General features: G+C 55.6%; 1 protein-coding gene across 1 annotated transcript in view; it reads right to left on the bottom strand.

The window, feature by feature from the left end:
• Positions 1-1,288: 1,288 nt before the first annotated feature.
• Positions 1,289-22,458, bottom strand: part of Med27 (mediator complex subunit 27) — a 186,069-nt gene continuing 164,899 nt past the window's right edge. The window contains exons 6-8 of the mRNA XM_004849063.3: positions 14,326-14,367; positions 2,827-2,904; positions 1,289-1,680 (exon numbers count right to left, since the gene is read on the bottom strand). Coding sequence (XP_004849120.1) covers positions 1,546-1,680; positions 2,827-2,904; positions 14,326-14,367 — 255 coding nt within the window. The 3' untranslated portion in view covers positions 1,289-1,545. The remainder of the gene's footprint in view (positions 1,681-2,826; positions 2,905-14,325; positions 14,368-22,458) is intronic.

Here is a 22,458-nt window from a genome sequence, read left to right as displayed (position 1 = left end):
GCCGCCCTCCGCCCTGCCTGGCCAGTCAGCCATCCCCACCCGCCCAGGGTGTGCGGAGGAAGCTGCTCCACTGGGTTCCTCCTCGAGACACAGGAGGGAGGCTGAGTCAGGCCCTGCTGCTCCATGTGGCGCCTTCCTGTAATGGTCACTCGTCCCCCAAGGAGACCAACAGTGCATGGAAGCCCTTCGCAAACACCTTCACCTGCCACACAGAGGGCTGTCTCCAATGATGGTGAGGCGGAAACAGAAACTACGGCCACCAGCCTAAGCGGGAAGTGTGGCCGCCTCGGGTTCCGGCCCCAGCCACTGGCCCGGCGGGAAGGCTGAGTCTCCGGGCTCACGGGGTCAGGTGCCATTGCAGGGAGAGCCAGACTCCCCATGGCTTCCTCCTGAGAGCTGCCGGTGTTCCTCACATCCCAACGTCTCTGCGACAGTCCAGAGGCCCCCATCATTCTGTGCACGGCCACACGCAGGGTCTGAGGAGACCACCGAGAGGCGGTGCGGCATCAGGACGCGGTGTTATGGGCTCAGCACCAAGACTCGAGGCAGGACAGCGCCAGCCCCCGGAAGAGGCGGAAGACATTTCAGAGCAATGAAGGCCGGGATGAATGATTGCGTCTCACAGGGCCGTCCCTGAGGCCTGGGCCCTCACTGAACTGGCCGTGTGCGCGCTTTTCTCAGGGGCTCATGAGGCAAGGTCAGGGGCACGAGGTGATGAGCTCGGGAGCTTTCTCCCCGGCGCCCCTCTGTGGAACGGGCGTGGCCCCTCCTGCTTCTGCAGACCTAGTAAGGGACCTCAGCCACTTCCAGGGCAGAGGCCTTGAAGGACATGACGGGGTGGCCTGGGTGGACGGAGGATGTGTTTCGAAGCCCCCACGGCAGTCACGTTGCCGGGGCAGGGCCGTGTGCGGAACGGTACTGGCCTTGTCCCTCTTCGCTACCTCCCGCCACCCTCTGCTCCCTTCAGCCTGGGAATCGCGCTGCCCTCCTGGCTGCCTCCTTCATAGGCATGGCCTGGCTCTGTGGGCTGGGGTCAGGCACAGAACGAACCAGGCAGATCTGGCGGGAGTGGATTTGCAGGAACTAAATAACGGTCAGAACGGGAATGGAGGGCTGGACACACAGCGCCTCCCGAGGCTGCTCCCCCTCTGGGGTTCAGCACACAGAGGCCGGGTGCCTTGCCCTCCACCAGAACGACCCATTTCTCAAGGCGCTTGAACTGCCTTAAACAGACTGCTCGGCATTCAGGAGTGGAATGGAAAGGGGCCAAGAGAAGGGAGCCAAGGCCTTGTTCTGGGTACAAAAGGTTTATTGTTTATAAATATGTTACAAAACCAAAACAAAACAGCCCCGTGGCACAATGTACATGAGCGCAGGGGCGCAGGCCGGTGACAGCCATGAAGAGGATCAGGGCCTGCGTCCTGGCTCCTAGGAAGAGCATCGCATGCTGCCGACTGAGAGTCCCCTTGCCTGGGGGGGCAGCGGGACACAGCTGGGGTCGCGGCCGTCGCTGGGGTGCTGTCCTGCAGGCTGGGGGCTGGCAGGTCACTGGCGGCAGGTGTCGTGGAAGGCTTCGAGGGTCCGGAAGTCCCTCCAAGTTGGGGGAAGGCCGTCCTGCAGGAACTTCCCACAGCGCTGGCAGGGCGCCTGGAATAGCTTTATGTAGCTTCTTAACCAGGTCTACAAAGAGAAGCGACGGCAGAATGGGACTGGGTGCTTCCGCACACTCCCACCCAACAGCACCTCAAGCGATGCCCAGGGATCCCGCTGGAGCCGAGGCCACCTCACTGCTGCGCTCAGCCTCGGGCCCCTCCCCTGCGCACCAAGGAGCTCCTCATAGAAGCTGTGGCTCTGCAGGCCAGGGGCCCCTGAGTCTCCTGATATCCCACCCATCCCTTCTCCTTGCTCCCCACCCAGCTGCGGCTGAAGTCTCGGAATAGACGATGACGCTGCCTCCGGCTAATCTGATTTGAGAGGTCATCACTCGCTGTCACTGTGGCCTAACACACCGGGGGGGCGGTGGGAACAGCCCTGGTGCCACCAAGTACATAATAAGCAGCTCACGCGCTCGAGCAGTTCAGAGAGCAGTTGTTCCGGGCACCATCCATAAGGATGAGGGCCACGTAACTCAATTCTCCAGCTCAAGGAGATGCAGCGCGGACAGCCGCCCCAGGAGCCCGCCCCAGTGGCAGCGCTCCCTGCGAAGGGGGGCACGTGCACTGGTGTCGGAGCCTCCTGAAGCATGCTGGAGAAACCCCGTTGTGTGCAGATCCCCAAGTGCCATCCCAAGGCCTTCTGGCGGCAGAGTTCAGGTCTGGATGACAAACACAGCCTTCATGCTGAAGCCTTCTCTCAGCTGAACTGCGCTCTGCACAGATGCGCGCCCTCTGTGGTCCCCACGCCCTCCCCGAGCCACGAGGCCACCGCAGCTGGGCCCGTGTCTATGCTCAGGCTCCCTCGGAAGCTTAGGTTTGGGGCCCATGTGACAGGAGGCGCCAGGTGCGCAGTCTCCTGCCGGCCATCACCCTGCTGGACCTGCCCCTGGGCAGGGTGTGCATGGCGGGACTGTGTGTGGTGCCCAGACATGGGAGCAGGAGGCCATCAGCACAGGGCCCGGCACAGAGCTGGAGCCGATAAGCTCTAGGAAATCAGTGCGGACAGTTAGGGTCACTGCTGAGAATGCCACTTGTGCAGCGGGGCCTGAACCTCAGGAGCTGGCTGGGAGTGGCTTCTGTGCCTCTCTTCCCCGAGGAGGATGGCAGCCCCGAGGCCTGGTCTCCCCCGCAGGCCGGCTGTCCTCACCAAGGGAAGCCAGCTTGGACTCACCATGAAGGACCTGACCACGACGTCTGGCATCTGGGGCAGCTGGTAGTGCAGCAGGGCGGTGGTGGCGTGGTCTGTGACCTGGAAGTGAAGGACAGTGACGAGTCAGCAGCCACGGAAAGCCGGGGCAACAGACGTGTGCTGCTCTCCACACGTCCCTCAGGGGAAGGACATCTAAAATGCAATCCCAAATGGGAAGATGAGCCAGCAGAGTGGGCCGGGAGGAGGCAGGCGGAAGGGACGGGGGGTGCATCCCCCACCCGCCACTGCCTCCTCTCGGTGGGAAGAACCTCGCCACAGATGGTGCAAAGGTCCGTCCTGCTTCCAGGGCCACGGAGGCCCCAGATGGCCATGGAGGGGGCACTGGGGTGCAGCCCGGAGCTGTCCCCGATCCTGACCCAGTGACTCATCCCCGAGTCTCAGGCCTTTCTGCTGCGCCAAGATGCCCTGCAGTCCTGAAATGTGATGACACCACAAAACGCTAATGCCACCATCAATCAGCAAATTAATAGATTCTGCTAATTTGATAGCTGTGCTCAAACTAATGGTTTATTTGATTGTCCTCATTAGGGACTCCTGCCATTATAAATGTGGCTAAAGAACAAAACAAAAACTGCAGATAAAATCACTCTGCAAACAGGAATAAGCCAGGGGTGATTTGTGTGCTGGACAAGGTGATGCGCCCGGGCAGCAGCTAGGCACACAAGCAGGCGGCGACGGAGCTGGCCCGGCCGAGGGGGTGAGCCACCCAGGACCTGGAGTCAGGCCGGCCACCGTTCAGTCCTGCGGCAGGGCTGCACAGCACGCGTGAGGACAGCTTGCCGGCCCTGCAGGAACCCAGCCCGTCTCCCCAGACGAAGTGGGGGGTGCAGGGACATGGCCTCACCCGGCTGGGGACAGGCATAGGAAGCGCTGGGCCCACTGTCCGCTCTTCCTCCTTCCCAGGTGACTGTCCCCACAGCCTGGATATCTCGGGCGCACAGCGAGTGCTCAACATAGACTTGCTGGAGAAGGAAAGAAACCGAGGCTGCACGGCCTCCCTGCCAAGGCGCCGTGTTCGCGTGTCCCACACGGCTGAGGAGTTCTCACCCGGTGACTTTCAAGAGACTGTGCTCACTCCTCCACGTGCCAAGGCTGCATTTATTTTAGGCGCCTTGACAGACAGCTTTCTAAAATGAGCAATGCTTTTTGTTTTTTGAAACAGTAGTAATGAGAACTCTGAAAGTACTGGCGGAGACTGTCGGGGTGAAGCCAACGGATCTGAAGCCCAGTGGAGCAAACAGGGCCGTGGACCCGAGGTCCGGCATGGTCCTCGCCCCTCTGCCCCAGCTGGGAGCCCCCAGGGGCGGCACTATCGGGCTGTTTGAAGCTCCGCATGAAAGCGGCAGGGTCCTGGGGGGGCTCCTGACCTGGCACCACTCCGAACACCCCTGCGGCAGCAATGCGCAGGTGGCTCAGGCGTGTGCTCCCAGTCCTGGTTGTGACTCCTTCCCAGCAGCCCCAGGAGGCCACATCTGAGGCAGGGATGCTTTGCTTTTTATTGTGGGGGTCTCTTTCCCCACTCTTTGGGATACTGGGGTGGCAATGAAAAAACGGACCATGGGAAATTTCACACGGAGCCTGGGGAAGGTGGGGTTCCCTGGTCTAGGCTCACAGGGTGTTTACCAATTTGTAATAACTCCCCAAGACCCGAAGTGGGTGCTGGCCTTATCCCACATGACAGGCGGGAGGGTGGGGCAGCAGGTGAGCATCCCCTGGGGCCCCCCAGGGTGCAGGTGGAGGGGCTCTTCTGCCACCTCTCGGTGTGGCAGGCACACTGTAGGTCAGATCTGCACCTGTCCGCCCAAAAGAGCAGCTGCATGAGCCAGGAAGTGCCCTCCAGACCCGTCCCGAGCCTGACACGCAGGTGGCCTCTCATTAGTCCTTCTGGGACTGGTCAGGGACGTGGTCAAAGGCCTGGTATCAAGTATTCCCTTTCCCTGCAAATGGTGAGGGAGGCCTTGCCCTTCTACCACTAATGTGATCATCCAGCTGCCCACCACCAATCACAGCACTACTGTAACAAGGAAACAGCCAGCGGATTGCTACAGGTTCCTTTCTTCCTCCCTGGCCCTTCCTGAGGCCGCTGGGTCTCAGATTTCTGACGCTGAGCCCCTAGGTACTGGGGAAGACCCAAGTGTGGAACTCAGGGGAGATTCACCTACTATAATCTTGCTCATCAAAGCAGTCCACCTTCAATATGTTTTTGTTTCATACTTTTTAACAACAAAGTTGTTTTTTGTTCAACACTGAAGATGCAGAAAAAGCAGGCCTGGGGCAAAACAGATTTCTATTAACTAATTTAGTTGCAGCCCAGGTTGGGTCCCATTGTGCTGGAAGCTAATGAGAATCCGCTGGGAGACAAAAGCCGCCCTCGCCAGGAGGCCAGGGAGGGCACTAATGCTCCTGAGAGGGAGGATGGGCCACCAGTTCAGTGTGGAGCGTGTGGGATGGAAACAAAGCTTGTGGAAAGATCAAAGTGGATGGGGACCCAAGCGAGGGAGGGAGCAGACTGGAAAGTAACAGTAAGTGGGCAGGCAGGGACAGGCGAGGGGCAGCGAGGCTCGGCAGCGGGGGCTTCTGGCCAGTGTGGGGTTCTCGTCTGCATGGACTCCAGGAGGGTACAGGGCTCACGCTGCTCAGGTAGCTGCCTCTCGCTCCCGAGTGCAGGAGGGAGGGGCTCTTCCAAGAGGCTTTGGATCAGCTGCCAGCCCGCGCTGGCGAAGGGGCTCCCCAGGTCCTCTCCATACCGTGTGTCAGGAGCTCTGGCAGCCTGGCCCTGAGTCCGGGACCCTGCTATTTTAGCTGAACGCCGGCGGGGAGGAGGGTGGGGTCTGCCAATGGCACGAACCCCACAGAGCTGAGCCACCACAGGTCACCTCACTTGATCCCCACGATAGCCTGACGACGAGGGCCTGTCATTAGGCCACCAGGGGGTCGGGTGCCTGTCCACGTCAGGAAGCCCATGCCTGAGTGCCCGCACTAAGCCTCCAGCCGAGGCTCGGGCTCCAGGCCTTCTGCAGTGGACGGGAGCTGGGCATAAGTGGGTTCTCCTCCAGGGGAGGGAACCTCAGCTTCCGACTCACAGCCCAGCCCCTGCACTTAGACCCACCCCGCACTTGGCACCGTGAGCACCAACCCTGCCCGGCTAGGTCTGACCCGGGTGCCCCGACTCCAGGCCCCCCGAGCCTCCCCGTCGGGGCCGCAGAGGGGAAGTGGCCAGATGGCAGGCGGTGGCATCACCCAGGGAAACAACGCACAGTTCAAGGAAAGAGCAGGGACCGGGTGCGGGAGCCCAGACAGCCTGGGACTCGGTGGTGACAGAGGACCAGAGGCAGGAGGGGGACTCGGAAGCAGACATTAGTGCTCGGGAAGAAGGTCGGCTGGCGGCACTGCTGGGTGCCAGCCAGGGACGGGCACACAGCCCTGTCTGCAGCAGGGCCCTGCCTCTGCTTCAGGCTTCACCTTGCGCTTTCTTCCTCTATCAACTCGGGAATTGGATTTGATTTGAATGAAAATGCATTAATCCTCCCAGGGTTTCTTCAACAGAGGGCCTCGAGGCCCTAGGGCTATACCACTGTGCTGGGCACGGCACCCAACTGGGAGGTGGCAGCTGACCGTGGCCTCTGAGCAGCCCCAGGGAATGGCCACTGTGGGGCACTGCTGTTCCCACTGCCAGGGGCTAGGACCGGGCCAAGCTGGGTAACTCCTCCACACTCTTCCAGACTGAGGCATCCAGCTGCAGGGCCCGCTGCGTACAGCCCCAAAGCCTTTCTCCACTAAGCCAGGACAGCTAGGGCCTCTGACAGGTGATAGCATTCCCCGCAGGATTAATAAATAGGAAAGTTAAGTACCCAAGTGTTTAGAAGTTGCTCACTTAAAAAGAGCCCCAGGCTGGGGATTTAGCTCAGTGGTTTTGCCACCTGCTGCACAAGCGCAAGGACCCAAGCTCGATCCCTGGTACCTTCTGGCTTCCCTCCAGCCAACACCTGCTTGCAGGTGAAGAGCAGATTCTCTTGGACTCTGGGGACAGAAGAGCTCAAACCTGGGTCATTCTCACTGCCGGGAGACCTGGACCACACCCCACTGGCCCCAGTGACGGAGTGAGGCTGGGATCAGGGCTGAGTGGTCCTGCAGGCCAATGATGCCCCATCCGCAAGTCAAGTTCCGCATCCTGAAGGTAAACAGGGATGAGCTCAGCCCTCAGCCCCACCTTCTGCTCTTTTTAAAAGGCCAGCAGATCCCAGCGGGTAGCAGTGGTGCCTGCCTGCTGTCCTGTGAGCTGCCTTCATGAGGCACCCAGTCTCTGGGCCGGTGGGAAAGAGCAGGGCGAATAGCTCAGGAGCAGGGGCAGGAGGCCAGTGTTGCCTCGGCATGGTGCGGTGCTCCGGCTGGAAATCCCCCAGCTTAGCCGGTCTCACTGGCTCCGAGCACCATCCTGGGGCAGCGGGGTCGGACACGTGCTACTTGCATGTGACCACTGTCCCCACAAACCGAGAAGCAACGGTGACTGTCACCCACTGGAGATCAGCTCAGGAGTCGGCGTCTCTCTCCTAAGAGCCTGGCTCTCCCTCCAGGCCCGGGCTCTGGGAGCCTCTGGAAGCAGCACATTCCCTGTGGGTGCTGAGTACAGGCGTGAGCCTCCCTAGTGCAGTGTGCGGCCGGTCACATGCTCTGAGGATGTGCCCTGTGACAGGGAGAACAGTTAGGACATATCAGGAGTGCTTCTCCCACAAAGAGGGCTGCAGAGAGGCGTCTCCAGTGGGGATGGAGTGTGGAGGGGAAGCGGGGATCTGGCTGTGATTATGCACCCCAGACCCTAATCTGGGCCTGGACTTGTGCGCCACAGGCTCAGCAGGGTGGAGGCCCGAAGAGGAGGCGCCGAGGCCCACGGGGACAGGATTACCTAGACGGGATCAATACTCCCTCCTCCGCTGACAGAGGGACCATATGCATGGCTGCGCAGGGTTAGGGCTGTCACTGGCCGGGCTGTGCGGCCGCCAGGGCGGCAGAGGCAGGGGAGACCTCTTGCCCAATCCGGCTCCCACCCTGATCCAGCTCTGTCTGAGAAGGTGACACGCGGGATCAGCACTCAACAGTCTCTGGCACAACCAGGGCTTCCATCAACGAGTGTGTATTTGGATTTCGGGGGGCCAAACCCATCTTCTTTAGAGTCCCGGCCAAGAAGATGCCAGGGAAGCCCCTCCACACCCTGGCCCTGGGTGCAGAGGGGCTGCAGATGGCCTGTGCAGCTGGCTACAGGGTCCTGCAAAGGCCCCCGAGGACCTGGAGCCCAGCCGTGGCTGTCACCCCGACACCCTGCAACCCGGCTGCAAGGCTCCCTGGTGTGGGATAACCCGGGGCTGCACTGCGGCTGTCCTCGGGCCAAGTCCTGCTCAGCTCAGGCCTCAGCCAGGGCTTCCTGCCTCCCAGCACAGCCCTCTGAACACCGGCCAGACCTGTGGGCCGAGGCCACGCCCATCACGTTTTGTCCTCCCTGGGCCCCGTCAGAGCCTGGGGAGCAGCGTGGCTCCGCCCTGAGTGAATGGATTAGCGCAGGAGCCCGTTTACAGGGAGGCAGGGGCGGGGCGGGGCAGGGAGCTCTCCGGGGTCCTGATCGCCTTCCACTTCAGCTGGAGGCCTGGAGCAGCGTGAGGAGATACACAGAAGGGTCCTTGACATTTCTTGGGATTAAGGAATTAAGACTCTTCATTTAGAGGGAAAAAAAAGTACAGTGCTTTCCATTTGGTAAAATGCCAGGTTCTGCCACTGGCTTCCAGGAAAGCCCCAGCGCAGAGCACCTGAACTCTGCACCCACACAGTGGGCTGATTTCTGCAGGGACACCATGCAGTCAGAAAAACATCCCGAGATGACACAGACAGCGCTAACCGGAAGTCGGGGCAGTGCCTCCATCTCAGGCACCCTGGGATCCTGCCGGACATCAGGGCTGTGCACAGGGTGCTGCCGCGTCTGGAGTTGAGTCCCTCTTCAGCTGGCTTTCCTTTTGGGGAAGAGACACCAGCCCTGGACAGAGGCACACGGTGGGTCTGTCAATGGCGACTGGGTCTCGGTTTAGTTTACAGAAAGCCTAGCCAAGTGGGCTGCACATTTAGAGCTGCAGATTCTGAGTTCCGCGCCCCAGCCCAGTGACGCTTCCTCAGTGCCACAGTAAGTCCTCAACCCATGGAGCAGGTTCCACCTCCCCTCATGGGGAAGGGCCTGAGCTTCCAGGGGGCCGCGTGCCTGGCTCCAGCGAGTCCACGACCGAGCCAGATGCACATGAAGCAGGGGGCGGAGGGGCAGCCGAGGCCCAAGAAGGGGCACTCGTGGAGGCAAGGGCTCTCGGGGCAAACCTGGCCAAAGGGGAAGGAGGCCAGAGCGGGCACTGCAGAGGCTCTAGGTACTCTCCCATCCCTGCTTCGTGGATGTGCAAACCGAGACAGGTTCGCCACCCAGGGAAGACGTGGCGCTGGGGTCTGGTCACCAGCAGACGGCTCTCGGCCTCTCGGGATGGTCACAGAGGGGGGACAATGGGAGCTCAGCATAGGAGAGGTGACAGGCACAGCCCTGGCAGCCTGTGTCTGCAGTCACACACGCTGGGCTGGGGTGGAGGGGCCAGGTTCAGGTCAAAGGACAGGAGTACATATGCTTAGGTGACATGCCACACAGCCAGGCTCCTGTCCCCAGGACAGCGTCCCCCCAGGGACTTGGAATCAGGCACAGGTGACATCAGGGTACTCAACAGAGCCAACCTAATATCAGAGAATTGAGCCTTCCAGGGCTGACTCAGTCCCTTCTACTAAAACGTACCCAGTGGTCACTCAGGAAGAAGCTCTGATAAGGCTGTACCCAGACAGGGCCCAGAGTGTCACATCAAAGCCTGGCTGATGAATGAACACAGGACTGAGGAGTGTGGCGCCCCACTGCACACCCACCTGGCCAAGGCTGAGCCCCCCAGTGTGGAGCTAACAGCTCCCTCTGCTCCCTGCGACTGGCAGAGCAGTAACCGTGGACCAGGGCTGGGCCTCCGTGGCCCTGGCAGCTCCGCTTCATCCTCTGCTGCCAGTGCCAACACGGCAGAGCATGCTCGTCCCTCTGACCCCACCCTGGTCTCCATCTACCCTCCCAGGAGACCCACTCTGCACCTCTTTCCACAGCTGCCTTGGTGGGATTCAGCATAGAAGCATCTAGGCCTGGCTCTCACGGCTCCCAAGTTACTGCATGAAAATGAACACTGTTTTGAAATGAGGGGGTTAAAGATCAAAACAGTGACTGCCCCTGCAGAGTTTAAATGTCAGAAAAATATGAACACGCTTGAAACCTTTCTTGGCTCTTTGTGCTTCTGCCCTTTCAGAGGATCCCCTATTTCTAAGCCCCATTCTCTGAATCCACTCTGCTGGAGACTTGCTGGCTATGAAAAGCCACTTCGCCCTAGGATGGTGTGCAAGGTGCCTCCGGGGGAGCCTGGTAAATGACAGGCACCTGTTAGTGGCCATGGACCCGCAGCAAGCTGTTCCGGCCTGCCGCCACTTCCCCACGCTTGGGTACGGGGTCTAATGAGTAGGACAGCAAAGGGCTTGCTGACAGAGTCAATGCCTGCACACAAAGGGGAGGCCGAAGTCTGCCTCCCGTGGTGGGATTTGCTGCAAAGCCCTGGGGTCCAGGCTTTAACTCAGGGAGCAAGGCGGGGCCCCAGGAGAATCTGACTGTGTTACACTTCCCTCTCCCTGCTCCTGATGTCATTTTCAGCACCCGTCTCCATCTGCTTCCTGTGTCCACGGAGGGAAGACCCAAGGGCTCCCGCCTCCCAGCAGGCCCTTGTCCGAGCTGGCCACTGCTGCTGTTTGTGGGAAGGAAAATACATGCCAATCGCAGTAATTGCAACCACACAGTGAGTGCTAAAGAAAGGGCATCTGAAGTGCTGTGACCCAGAGCAGGGAGGGGGAGAAGCCCTCTCCAGTGATCCTATGACAGAAGTGGGCACAGTTGGGGCGTTGGCCATCCCCGTAGGATTTTGGGCGATCTGGGAACTGCTTCCTGACTGAGAGATCCCCTCTGTAATGAGCAGGGACCTCTGACGCATCCCATTGGCCCCCAGTGCTCTGACACACACCCGAGCTGGGCTGGCCACCCTGGCCAGTCTGCCTGGCTGGGCTGCGCATGCTTGACGGCCATGGGAACGGTGACCACTGTGCTTCCAAATGGCGTCTGTCAGGGAAGCACCACAAACAACATCCATCAGGACACCCTAATTTAAGTGGGTAGACAGGAAGAAAATAGGATTCTGAGAAACAGCTGACCCTAAAAGCAGCGTTTAGAAATACTGCCACCTAACCTTCCCTCTGGCCTAAAGTGTGACCCATCACCCCAGGGCTCAGCAGGCCTTCAGAGTCTGTGATGGGCACAGTGGCCGCGCTTCTGAAGGGCCCGGCCGGGGCACAGGAAGGACCACCGTGGCCGCTCGCCAGCCCAAGATGGACAGCAAGAGCCACACGGCATCCGTCCACCACCTTCCGCAAGCCAGGAACACAGACTTCCTGAGGAGATGCCACACCCGCCGCTCGAGACAGTGACTAGTCAAGCGCGTGACTGAGAAGGATTACGCTTAATCCTCTGTCCCATGTGACTTTCTAATACACGGCTCAGCCTGGCAGCAGACAGTGGTGTTCTAGTAGAGGGACTCCAGGCTACTAGTGCTCACCTGTCCCTGAAATTAGAAAGAAGATCTCAACACTATCTGTCTTCAGTTCTAATCGGAGCACTGCCACCTGTCCTCGGTCGCGGTTCTTTAATTTAGCACAGGTCAGGAGAAAAGGTCACATCCATTCGGTTAAAAATGGCGGTAGAGACGCCTCATCAGGAATCTCGCTAAGGGTTCTGTGCCAACAGACAACACGCCACTCTCCAGGTAAGATGACACCCCCATCCTTTAGTGCCTCACACGTGATGCATACACTGCAAGCAAGGGGGCACTTTCACGGCTTGCCAGCTAGTCTGATGCCAAGCTTTAAACAGCGCTCTATGTTTGTGGTGCTAAACACAAAGAGCCCTGAGCAGGTGGGACACACCCACAACACTGTCCCTCCGTGTCTCACCAAATCTGTGCTGCACGCACTCCCCAATTTCCCAGCAAACTTGCCTCTTGCATTCAAAAACACTCCATCCTACACAGAACACTAAAAGTTATTCAAAGTCCAGTGTATTCAAGCCGTCCCGCTAAGGGCATTGGGATGGAGACTGGACAATTGTCAGAGCCCAGGGTCTGGGCTGGAAGGCCTCAGCCTCGGCCTCGGCCTTGGGAGCGTCCGGGGCCTTCTGTGGGGCCGGGAGGAGGCAACTCATTGCTATATCACAGAGGATGCAGAGATAAGAGCCTGGCTGAAGGAAAACCAACTGTTTTAACGCTCCTCACTACTCCAGCAAAATAAGATACTGATAATGAGCAATGTTCTTTCTCCTTCGAATGTTTTTAGGCCAACAGCCGGGCAAAAAGTTACAAGAACAGTCAGCGTGAAGGAAGTTGGTGGTTGAGGCAGACACGCTTCCCATGCTGAGCAAGTAGATACTCAGGCATGGCGACCGAGCTAAGACTGCAAATGGCACTCCTGGCAGGAAAGCCCGGCCCGGGGAGGGTGCTCTTTCCCCAGTGTGTCTAGGGAGCTTCCCGGGGACGGGGTGTCAGGAGAGGCAGGACGATGGTTCTCTGTGACATGAACTTTTCATTTTGGCATGGTTTTAGATTTCTGGAACGTGGCATAGGGTGCAGACGGATCCCGTGGCCTTGCTGGCCTGACCACGCCAGGCCCCGGCCCCCAGGATCTCCCACTGCATGGAAGCTCACCCCAGGACGCCCATCCATAGTCAGGCTCCACTGCACTGTGGCTGTGCCTGGTGTTCCCGTTAGCATCCTCTGTTCAGGACCCCACCCTGGCAGCACCCTGCCTTCTGTGAGCAGACCATGAAGTGCTAGTGCTTAGTGTGCAAGGCTCCCCAAGTGTGTGTCTTCAGCCCAGATGGCGCCACGCCTTGGCTCTGCCCTCTGCTGAGGGGACAGAGGCAGCTGCGTCCCAGGAGGTGAGGGCTGTAGACCGTGCTGCCGGTGCTGCACATGCTGCATGTGTGGAGTGCCCAGGAAGCGTTCGCTTTAACGAGTCAATGTCTCCTTACTGGAGTTTCACTTCCTTGAAGGGAAAAAGCCCCACACTCCCTGGCACTTCTCAAAGGGGGAGCGACTGTGGCCCAGAGCCCCACATCCCACCCTCCTCTGTGGGGAGCTTCCCAGTGGCTGTTCACTGAACTGACGACGACAGAATCCGAATTCGGTGCCATGCTTAGCAGCCTCTGCTTGACCTGGGCCCGGGAGCAGCTCCCCTCCTCGGCACAGCGGCTCCATCACATGGTGTCAGAGGTACACGAGGTCCCCGCTCAGGAGGCCCCACCTCCTCTGGTGCCCTCATCTGAAGGCAGACCCTGGCCGGCCTGCACGGCCCCCATAGCAAACTGGCCTCCTCAGAGTCACATCCCTGTACTCCTAGCACCTGGCAAGGTGCCTGGCACACAGAGGGGCTGTCAGGAGCTGCAGCCGAGCTTGTTGAGGGAAGAGCAGAGCCAGCCCGGAGACATCGCTGGGGCCCTTCGGGGCGCTGGCTCACGTAATGGGAATGCGGGGTAGACCCACACAAGCCGCAGGGACTGAGCCGTCCGGAACAGGGACCCCTACCTGTGGAAGCGGGTACTCGAAGTGCTTTCTAACGTTCCCTTACAGTGTTCCCAAGGAAGTCTGGCAGGTGAACGAGCTGTCACCGCTGGGTGTAAAGTGGCGGCCGCATGGTGGGGGGCAGGCTTCCCCCTCAGGCCCCCACGCGGGTTACAAGGCTCTGAGACCCTCACTCACAAGTGAGCCTGCAGCAGCTCTGAAGCCTCTGGCTCTTTAACCCTTAACAGTTTACCCCAAGCATCACTTGGGCAGGTGTCATTTCAACCAGTCGATTCTTGCACTGAATAAATTTGATAAAATTGTCATTTTTATATTTCCTGTTATCTTACAAAAACTAATTTAAAAATGCAACTTTTGGTCACCCTGTGTTTAAATAACTGGACGGTGAATGGTTAAGCTACACAGTCAGACGCCCTTGGAGGGGCAGCTGTGCAAGTTGTGACAGACATGGACGCCGCGTAGCCCCACCATGATGCAGACCCAGAAGACCCTATCTCCCCAGCGGTCCCCATGGGCCTGTGGGGTCAACTCCCTGCCCCCACCCTGGGGAGCCACCAATCTGATTTCTCTCTCTAAGCCTTTGTTTGTTCCACAATGTCACGTAAACGAAACCCAGAAAACAAGCAGCTTTTTAGGTTGGGCTTTTTCTACTTTTAAAAAAGCCTCTAATTTGAGACCAATATTTATTCACCAAATTCTTGTCTTCCTAATGACTTATAAGTAAGAAACAGGAAGTAAGACCTACCTTTTGGAATACTTGATAGTTGGATTTGGACCATATGTCAAGCTGTGGGAAAGAGGTAGGAACCATTAGCAGCAGTTTCAGAATTCTGGACTTCAACATTGACACCGTAACTATTACTTTTTTTGTTTTTGGTTGTTTGAGACAAGGTCTCCCTTTGTAGTTCAGGCAGGCCTTGAACTCACTACATAGCCCAGGCAGGCTTTGAGCTTGTGGTGATCCTCCTGCCTCAGCCTCCTAAGTGCTGGGACTACAGGCATGTGCCACCATGTCCAGCTGTTACTCTTTTTTTTTTATTTTTGGTACCGGGGATTGAACTCAGGACCTTGCACTTTCGAGGCAGGTGGCAGAACTGAGCTAAATCCCTGGGCTCAAGATCCTATTCTGTATCCAGAATGTTTTCTCTTTCTCAAGTGTAATAAGAATAACAGCTGGGTAGGGCCAAGGATTTAGCTTAGTGGTTTCACTGCCTGCTGGGCAAGTGCAAGGACCCAAGTTCGATCCCCGGTACCAAAAGAAAAAAGAAAAAGAAGAAAGGGAAAAAAAGAAAAGCAGTCCAGAATAGGATCTTGAGGTTGAAAAGGATCTTAAATGTTTGGTTAAATTTTTTCTTTATCTATCTGCAGGTGTTCATGGAACAGAAGAAGTCACTTTGAGGCACGCATTCCTTCTAAGCCCTCTGGCCCTTTTCTAACATTGACCCTTACTGCCCCTCTCAATCGGCTTGCTGAGGCCAATGCTGCTGTAGGATCTCTGCATGTGTGGTGTTCTTTGTACTGTTTTTCTCACAGACCCCGGAGTGATTCCTCCTATACCTCCTGCAGGCTCAATGTCACCTTAGCAGAGAGTTATTTCCTATTTACCCATCTAAATATTATTCTCAATACCTGCTGTCTGCTCTTTACCTTTCAAAATTCACAAGGGTCTTCACAGGTAAAACTGCCTTACGTATGACTCGCTATTACCTGACGTGCCTGGAATGTGGGTCAGTGCATGCTGCCCCAAGCCCCAGCATGCACTCGCACACCTAACGGCCACAGCAGTTGTGGCGGCTGTCAGAGCAGCATGCTTTCCAGGTGGAGCCAAGGGCTCTGAGCCACCCCACGGCCCAAGGTCACTCCGAGGCTTCTCATGGTGGTCTCACCTGGTGGCGCTCCCTCCTGCCTGGTGTGAGAAGCACAGAGGGGAGGCTCCTTTTTGTTCTGTTATTTTTAAAATATGGATTCCTTGCTCCCTGCCCTGGCGTGTGAATGAGGTCTGGAGCGGGCCCACAGGCCTGTTCTTTTTGTTTTGTCTTCTGCTATGCTCCCAGGTACCTGTGACATCTGGTCGGTCCGAGATGAAAGGTGGGCAGGGGTTGGAGGAAACTCAGTCTAGTCCCCCTCCAGCCACACTTGGTCACACACAGGGTTTGTTGGCAGTTCATTCTCTTTTTTTCTAAGACAAGGTCTCGCTAGGTGATCCAGGCTGGCCTTGAACTCACTATGATGTACAGGCTGGCCTCAAACTCGAAGCAATCCTCCCGGCTCAGCCTCCCCAGTGGTGGGATTATAGGTGTGCCCCATCGCACCCACCCTTGTTGGCAGCTCATTCCAACCAAAAGCATTTTTGTTTCCTCATTTCCTAGATAACCCAAACCCCTGCCTTCTCACTGCTTCGAGAGCTCAGAGCCAATGATATTTGGCTAGAGCAGCATCACCTCAGGACAGTGCTGGGACACACCTCAGAATGTGACTAAACGAGGAGGCCCTCAGCGTGCCCCAGAGGCACTGAGAGTGGACCTCAATATACGAGGTCACGAGCTGAGCAAATTGAAACACTTGAGAATGGGTCCCCTGGAGCCGGCCTCTGGGGTTGGCCAGTGGTCAAGGCAGAGACCAGAAACGGCTGCTCAGGCCTGGATGCTGCGGTATTGATTTTGGTCGCAGGGAGCACGAGAAGCCAGTGCCAAAAGCCTCTTCTGAGAAGACAGGAAGTGAAGAGTGAAGAGCTGCGTTTGACCTGGGCTCTCTGGAGTTCTGCTTCTATTCTGGGGAAGATGCCAGCATGCGGCTTTCTGCAGAGACCTTGGAAACGAAGGCCAGGCCGTGCCCAGGCGCACACTCAGTTCTCTGGCTTCTTCTTGCTCAGTGGGGGTTTCATGTGAATCTCAGCGTGTGTGTGTGTGTGTGTGTGTGTGTGTGTGTGTGTGCGTGCGCGTGTGTGTGAGAGAGAGACAGAGAGAGAGAGAGAGGGGGCGAGAGAGGAGCCAACGTTCTTCCTACTTCCGCTAAAGTGCTCTCCAGAAAGGAGACATCGGCTCTCAGTCATTGTCCCACCCCTTCAACTAACAGGCAGGAATGAAAACAAAACCTCCAGGCATCAGGGTTTTTTTGGTACTGGGGATCAAACTCAGGACCTTGCACTTGCAAGACAGGCTCGGTGGCCACTGAGCTAAATCCCCAGCTCCATCAGGGTTTTAATTTGACAGGTTAACAATCTGTAGGAGGAGAAGTGACAACGATAACTCTGAAGGAAACCTCAAAAGGAATGTGTGAGATTCATTTCTTGCGCTGTCGATTCTGTTAGAGGAAACTACTGCTGGTGGCTGGTCATCCTGGGGAGAAAAGGCCAGGCCTGTGTCACTTTCCCAGTGCAGCAGTTCAGCCAGGGTTTAACAAATGCACCATTTACAGATTATTCAGGGAGTGCAGGGTGAATGAGAACGACTTGCCACATCTTTGAGTTCTTCCAGAATCACTGCCAAGATGACAGGGGGATGCCAAAGTTTCTAAATCTAAATGTTAGGAAGAGTAACATCAATGTCTCAACTTGGAACTGACATAGTTCTCCTTACATTTTAAGCCCACAGCTGTGTCTTGTGAAGTTCTCCACTGTTACCCTTCCTGTCTGTTCACATCACATGTGAGCAGACCAAGATACAAACACAGCCACAAAATGACAGCAAAGAAGAATCTCCAGACTCAAAAGTTATAGCTTTTACTTAAAAACCTTCAGTGTCTTTAAGATATTTTAATAAAAAAAACCATCCAGAGGGAAATATGCACAGGTTTAATTAAGAGATGGCTTCTCCAGCTGACTGGATTCACAGAATAGACCATGCTTATTCAAAGCCACGGAGCTGCTCTTTTTGGAAGGAGTTTTAGAATATTACTCAGGACCCCAGGGATGGCTCCACCATCTGGGATGAGGGCCGCTGGGCAATGCAGTCTATTTACCTGGTGCACAGGGCTGAAAAGGGTCTGATAACAATGGGCTCCCCTTCTGCTGGGAGCACACAGCAGGTGGTTTGTGCTTGGTTTTCTGCTAGATGTATGCCAAAGAAAGCCGTTTAAAAAGCATTCTGGAGTCAATGCCTGGCTTCTCCTTTGGGCCAGGAAGATCTTCAGATATTCATTTCAGGAAGCCGGGAAGGATCTGAGTGAATATTTATCAGCTCTAGCTCATTTGCTGCAAAAGTGGGCCTGGCTACCAATTTTTTTGCTGGCTGTGATAGTCAAACGAGGAGCATTCCGGGAGCTGCAGACCTCCCTGTGTTGGGAAGAGAAGTATCATTCCCCTCAGTATGCAGGGGACAAAGTCGTCCTGTGGGGACTCAGGAGATGGGAACAGGGATCTTAGGGTGGGAACTGGGTCTCTTCTCAGAGGGAGTGCAACAAACCCACAGACGACCAAGTGCCTTAGAGACTCATCTCTCTCAGGACAAACCCTACAATGTCAAAAGACCTCTCGATGCAACCAGCAAAAATAGTGGCAAGTCAAATTTACGCACTGCAGAGAACATTCAGGGTGGGCTGACATCAGCAGCAAGGTCATTCTCACCTCGCCGACAATCTCTGTCAAACTGGCCAGGGCAGATATCATTCACTGACAGCTGTTTCTGGCTTGCACTCCATCCGAGCATCCTGTTAAATCTCCCAGCATGAGGATGATGGCATCATTTCCACCACACTGATGAGGAAACTGAGGCCCAGAGAAATGAAGTAATGTGTCCAGTGTCACATAGTTAACTGGTGTGGAGAATTCGAAAGCCCAGGAGGAAGAGGCTGCTTTTGGAGGGCACAGGGCTCACAGAGCCCCCTGTGCCCCACTGGCTCGGCTCTTCGGGGGGCCCTGCAGAGTTCAGCACTACTGATCCACTCTGAGGTCTGCTGCTGTGATGATCACTGCTGCTAACATTCATTTAGCAGTATATGAACATGCTGGCAGCTTAGCAATTCTTTATTTCATTTTAAAAAGCCGAATGTATGATGACTTTTAAATGATCTAAAATGGACACTTCTACACAGGATTCATAGGCCACCAGCAGTTCCAACAGTCCCCAGGGGATGCCCGGGCAGTCCAGGTGGAGGCCACACCTGGGCGGCAGTGATAGTTCTCTCCATGGCTACCCGAGTTTGCTAAGCCATCCGACTTCTCAGTGGTCATCTTCTGTCTTCCGCAATCCCCGGAGAGAAAAAGTGTGAACAAGTTTCGCCAAGGAATGCAGTGTTATGGGTCTATTATTCTTCAACTTTTCACTTTCAATCAGGACATGCATTTGTTACTAAAAAACCGCTGAAAGCACAATTTCAGGGCATCCTCTGCATAGGAATTAAACTGGATTCCCTTTCCCTGCTTTCGCCCTTCTCCCCAGAAATAACAAGAAGCCATTTTTCTGAAGGTCGTCTGAACAATTTCAAAGGCTATAACAAATCAAAATGTTCCCTGCATCTAATATCAAACGGGGCTGATGCCAACACTTATTAGAGAAATCAGATTCAAGCTCCCCCAGCCCCCTCGACCCAAACACACACACACACATCCAGCTTTGAAGTGGGAAGAATGCAGGATCAGAAATTACCCTGGAGACAGCGCTGGCTGTCTTTGAAGGTCTCCTTTGATACCACCATTTCTTTTCCTCTCTTACGCTTGGAGGCTAAAAGCTGCCTTTTTTTATTGATATGGGGTAATTAATGAAGCTATAGCATTAACATAGCCTAAATCCCCTAATAAGATAAACTCAACCGAGACACTTGCATTTTTTCAGTTCAGCCTGCCTGGTATAAAACCAGGACAATGGCCAGGTGCTCCTCTAACCCTGCCTTTTAACATGCTGAGTCACAGCTCCGACTCCCCGACCACAATGAATAGCAGCCAGTAAGTCTGAACAGCATCTGTATTTTTCACTAGAGGAATCAGGCTGCTAGTGTTTGGTATCAAAAGTGTCTATCACAGGCAGAGGCATGGCATCCGAGCAGCAGTTTTTTTTTTTTTGGTACCGGGGCTCGAACTCAGAACCTTGCACTTGCGTGGCAGGCGCTGGAACCACTGAGCTAAATGCCTGGCCCCCAAGTAGCAGTTCTTACTGCAAAGCAACAGGCTTGCTGGGGACTCTGACCAGGAAAAGCCCTGCTGGTGTTGGAGAGGGTGGCACTGGGCTACTCCGGGAGCCACAGGGACAACGAACAAGTTGGCTGCCTAGGGTGTGGTGGTCAGACAGCTACACAGGCAGTGGCTGCGCCCCGGGAGAGCCAGTGCAAGGCTGAGTCTCCGCAAGAGCAAAACTGCAAAACTGGCCACATCTATTCTTGTAGGTCATGCCCAAGATCTACCAGGCACTACATCTATGTGGGCTTTGCCAGACACTTCACACACTGAGTGCACTGGTGCCTATGTGGATTTAAACACACAGACGTGCATGCACACAGCAATCTCAGCGTTCAGAGAAGAGGCTGGAGACATACCTGTGTCTTATTTTTATCACTGGTAAGGTACTCTGAACAAGAGGGACAAAGCAATGGGCCAGAGTGAGGGCTGGGAGGAGCACTCAGCTGACAGCCTCTACACCAAGTGTGGCCAACTCACCCTAAGATCACAGAGGGGCGGCCTCACAGCCTTGCCATTTCTAGGTCTGAGGTCCCTGTTTTTGATGTGGGTTTGTGTATGCAGCTGTAAAAGGGGACAAGAGGCTTCCTGTCCCCTCAAATAGCTCGCTTCCCAGTTCCTGGGACCAATATACCCGACACCCACAACTTAAAGGAGGACAGGCTTGATTTGGCTCATGGTTTCAGGAGATTCAGTTCATGGCTGGCTGACCCCAAAGCAGGAACATCATGGCAGAAGGGCATGGCAGAGCAAAGCTGCTTAGTTCATGGTAGCCAGGAAGCAGAGCAGGGGACCAGTGCCAGAGAAGCAAGAGCGGGGACCAGGTTTAGTACTCAAGATCACACTTCCATGAGCTGCCCTGACACACCCCAAGTGTGCTTTACTCATGTCCTAGGTGGCTCCCAAGCTAATCAAGCTGACAATCAAGCTTAAGGGGCACATCCACTGCATTTCTCATGTCATAATTGAATCTATGTTACCAAACATACCCATTTTTTTTCTGATGAGCAGAGAAATCATACTACTCTCTTATGAGGAGAGCATGTGCATGAGCTTGTGTGTGTCTCAAAGCACTTATTTATGACTTCAATGCTGGCTGCTTCTTTTGAATGGCCCTCTCCCCCACTCTATGCTAGAGATTGAACACTGGGGATTCATACCAAGCTACATCTCTAGCCCTGCCCCCTGACCCTTTTTAAAAAAGTCCTGAGACAGGGTCTCACCAAATTGCCCAGGCTGGGCTTGAACTTGCAATCCTCCCACCCCAGCCTTCCAGGGTGCTGGGATCACAGGCGTGAGCTGCCATGTTTGCCTTCCATTTTTCACTTCTGACTCTGTGTTCCAGTCCAGCTCTGTATTTTCACACCCAATTAGGCTATTTCTTCACCCCTTCCCCTATGGGATTGGGCACTAAAGCGTATCAGATCTTATGGACACAGCAGAGGCACAGGGTCTGTGCAGCTGGGGCAGATAGATACCTTACTCTCTAGCACTAAGTTTGCTCACCGTAAAGTGAGTCTAATAGCAGTACGCTGTCGTGATATGACACTGCTAGGACTCAATGACCACTGCAGGCAGAATGGATGGTGCAACGCCTCCCAGGCCCACGTGTTAGTACTTATATTAACCGTGAGATGGAGATGTAAATAACAGTCATGACGTACAAATTCTAGCACTGACCAGACACTTCCAAATCCCATAGCCGTGTCCGTACTGACGATGGCACTCAATGCTATGAGTGGCGGCAAACTGGGTCCGTCACCTCCAGAGCCCACGCACATCAGCACAGGGCTCCTGCTGGGAGGTCCAGGGAAGACTGGGAGGGTGGGAAGAGAGACAGTGGAGGTCGGGGAGAGGGGTGGATAGGCAAGCACCCAGGGGGAAGGGCTGACTGGGTGCGTGTGCAGGAGTGTGCCGCACCCTGGGAGCCCTGGGCGGCACCCGCGGCTGGACAGTGGGGTGAAATGCGTGTGAAGCTGAAGCGGATGAGGTCGGAAAGGAAGTCAGGAGGCATCTCCACGCCTTACAAAGGTGCTGGGGTTTTATTCTCTAAGCCAGAGCCCTCGGAGGTGTGTTCTACAAATTGGCAGTGTCATAGTATGCTCTAAGAATAAAGGAGAAAAGAAATGCAGTGGACTCTTGAGTTACGACCGACCTGACATATGAACAACTGGAATTTCAGTTTTAACTTAGGAACAAAGTCTTGAGTTACAACCCAAATGCCAGCTGCTTGTGCTTCCAGATGGTCTCAGAGACAGATCTAACCCTTAAAGAGTCTGGAAGGAACATGACAACAACCTTTCCCGTGTGGGGCTAAGTGAGAAATCCTGGGCCAGGGTCTCGCCAAGGACACTGGGATCTGCCTGTGTACAGGAGAGAGACTTTGATGGTTGTGAGAAGGAGCCCGAGCCTTCACTGACCAACTTGAGGTACAACCAGCCCTCAGGAACAGACTGAGTTCATGAATCAAGGGTACACTGTAAAAGAACTTAGGGACCAAACGAGTTAGAAAAGTACTGCATACTGTGTTCTTCTCAGACAGTCATAACACTGATAAGCAAACCACAGGTGCCAGGCGCATGGCAGAAGGGTTTGTGGAATGAGAAACGAAGGTGGGAGATTAAGAAAGACAGACAAAGAGACAGAGGAATAGGTGGGCCAGGTGGGGCTCTGACTCCTGATGGGAGGAAAAGACCCCAGGCAAATGCAGCGGGTTATTTATAGAGTAGAGGTAAGGGAAGCACTGGGGCAGGTAAAGGGGCTGGTCTG

This window comes from Heterocephalus glaber, unplaced genomic scaffold, assembly GCF_053883595.1.
Source record: "Heterocephalus glaber isolate CG9 unplaced genomic scaffold, H.glaber_assembly_v1.0 deba00001479, whole genome shotgun sequence".
In the NCBI taxonomy this organism is placed as follows: domain Eukaryota; kingdom Metazoa; phylum Chordata; class Mammalia; order Rodentia; family Bathyergidae; genus Heterocephalus; species Heterocephalus glaber.
This window is presented reverse-complemented; position numbering and strand designations above follow the sequence as displayed.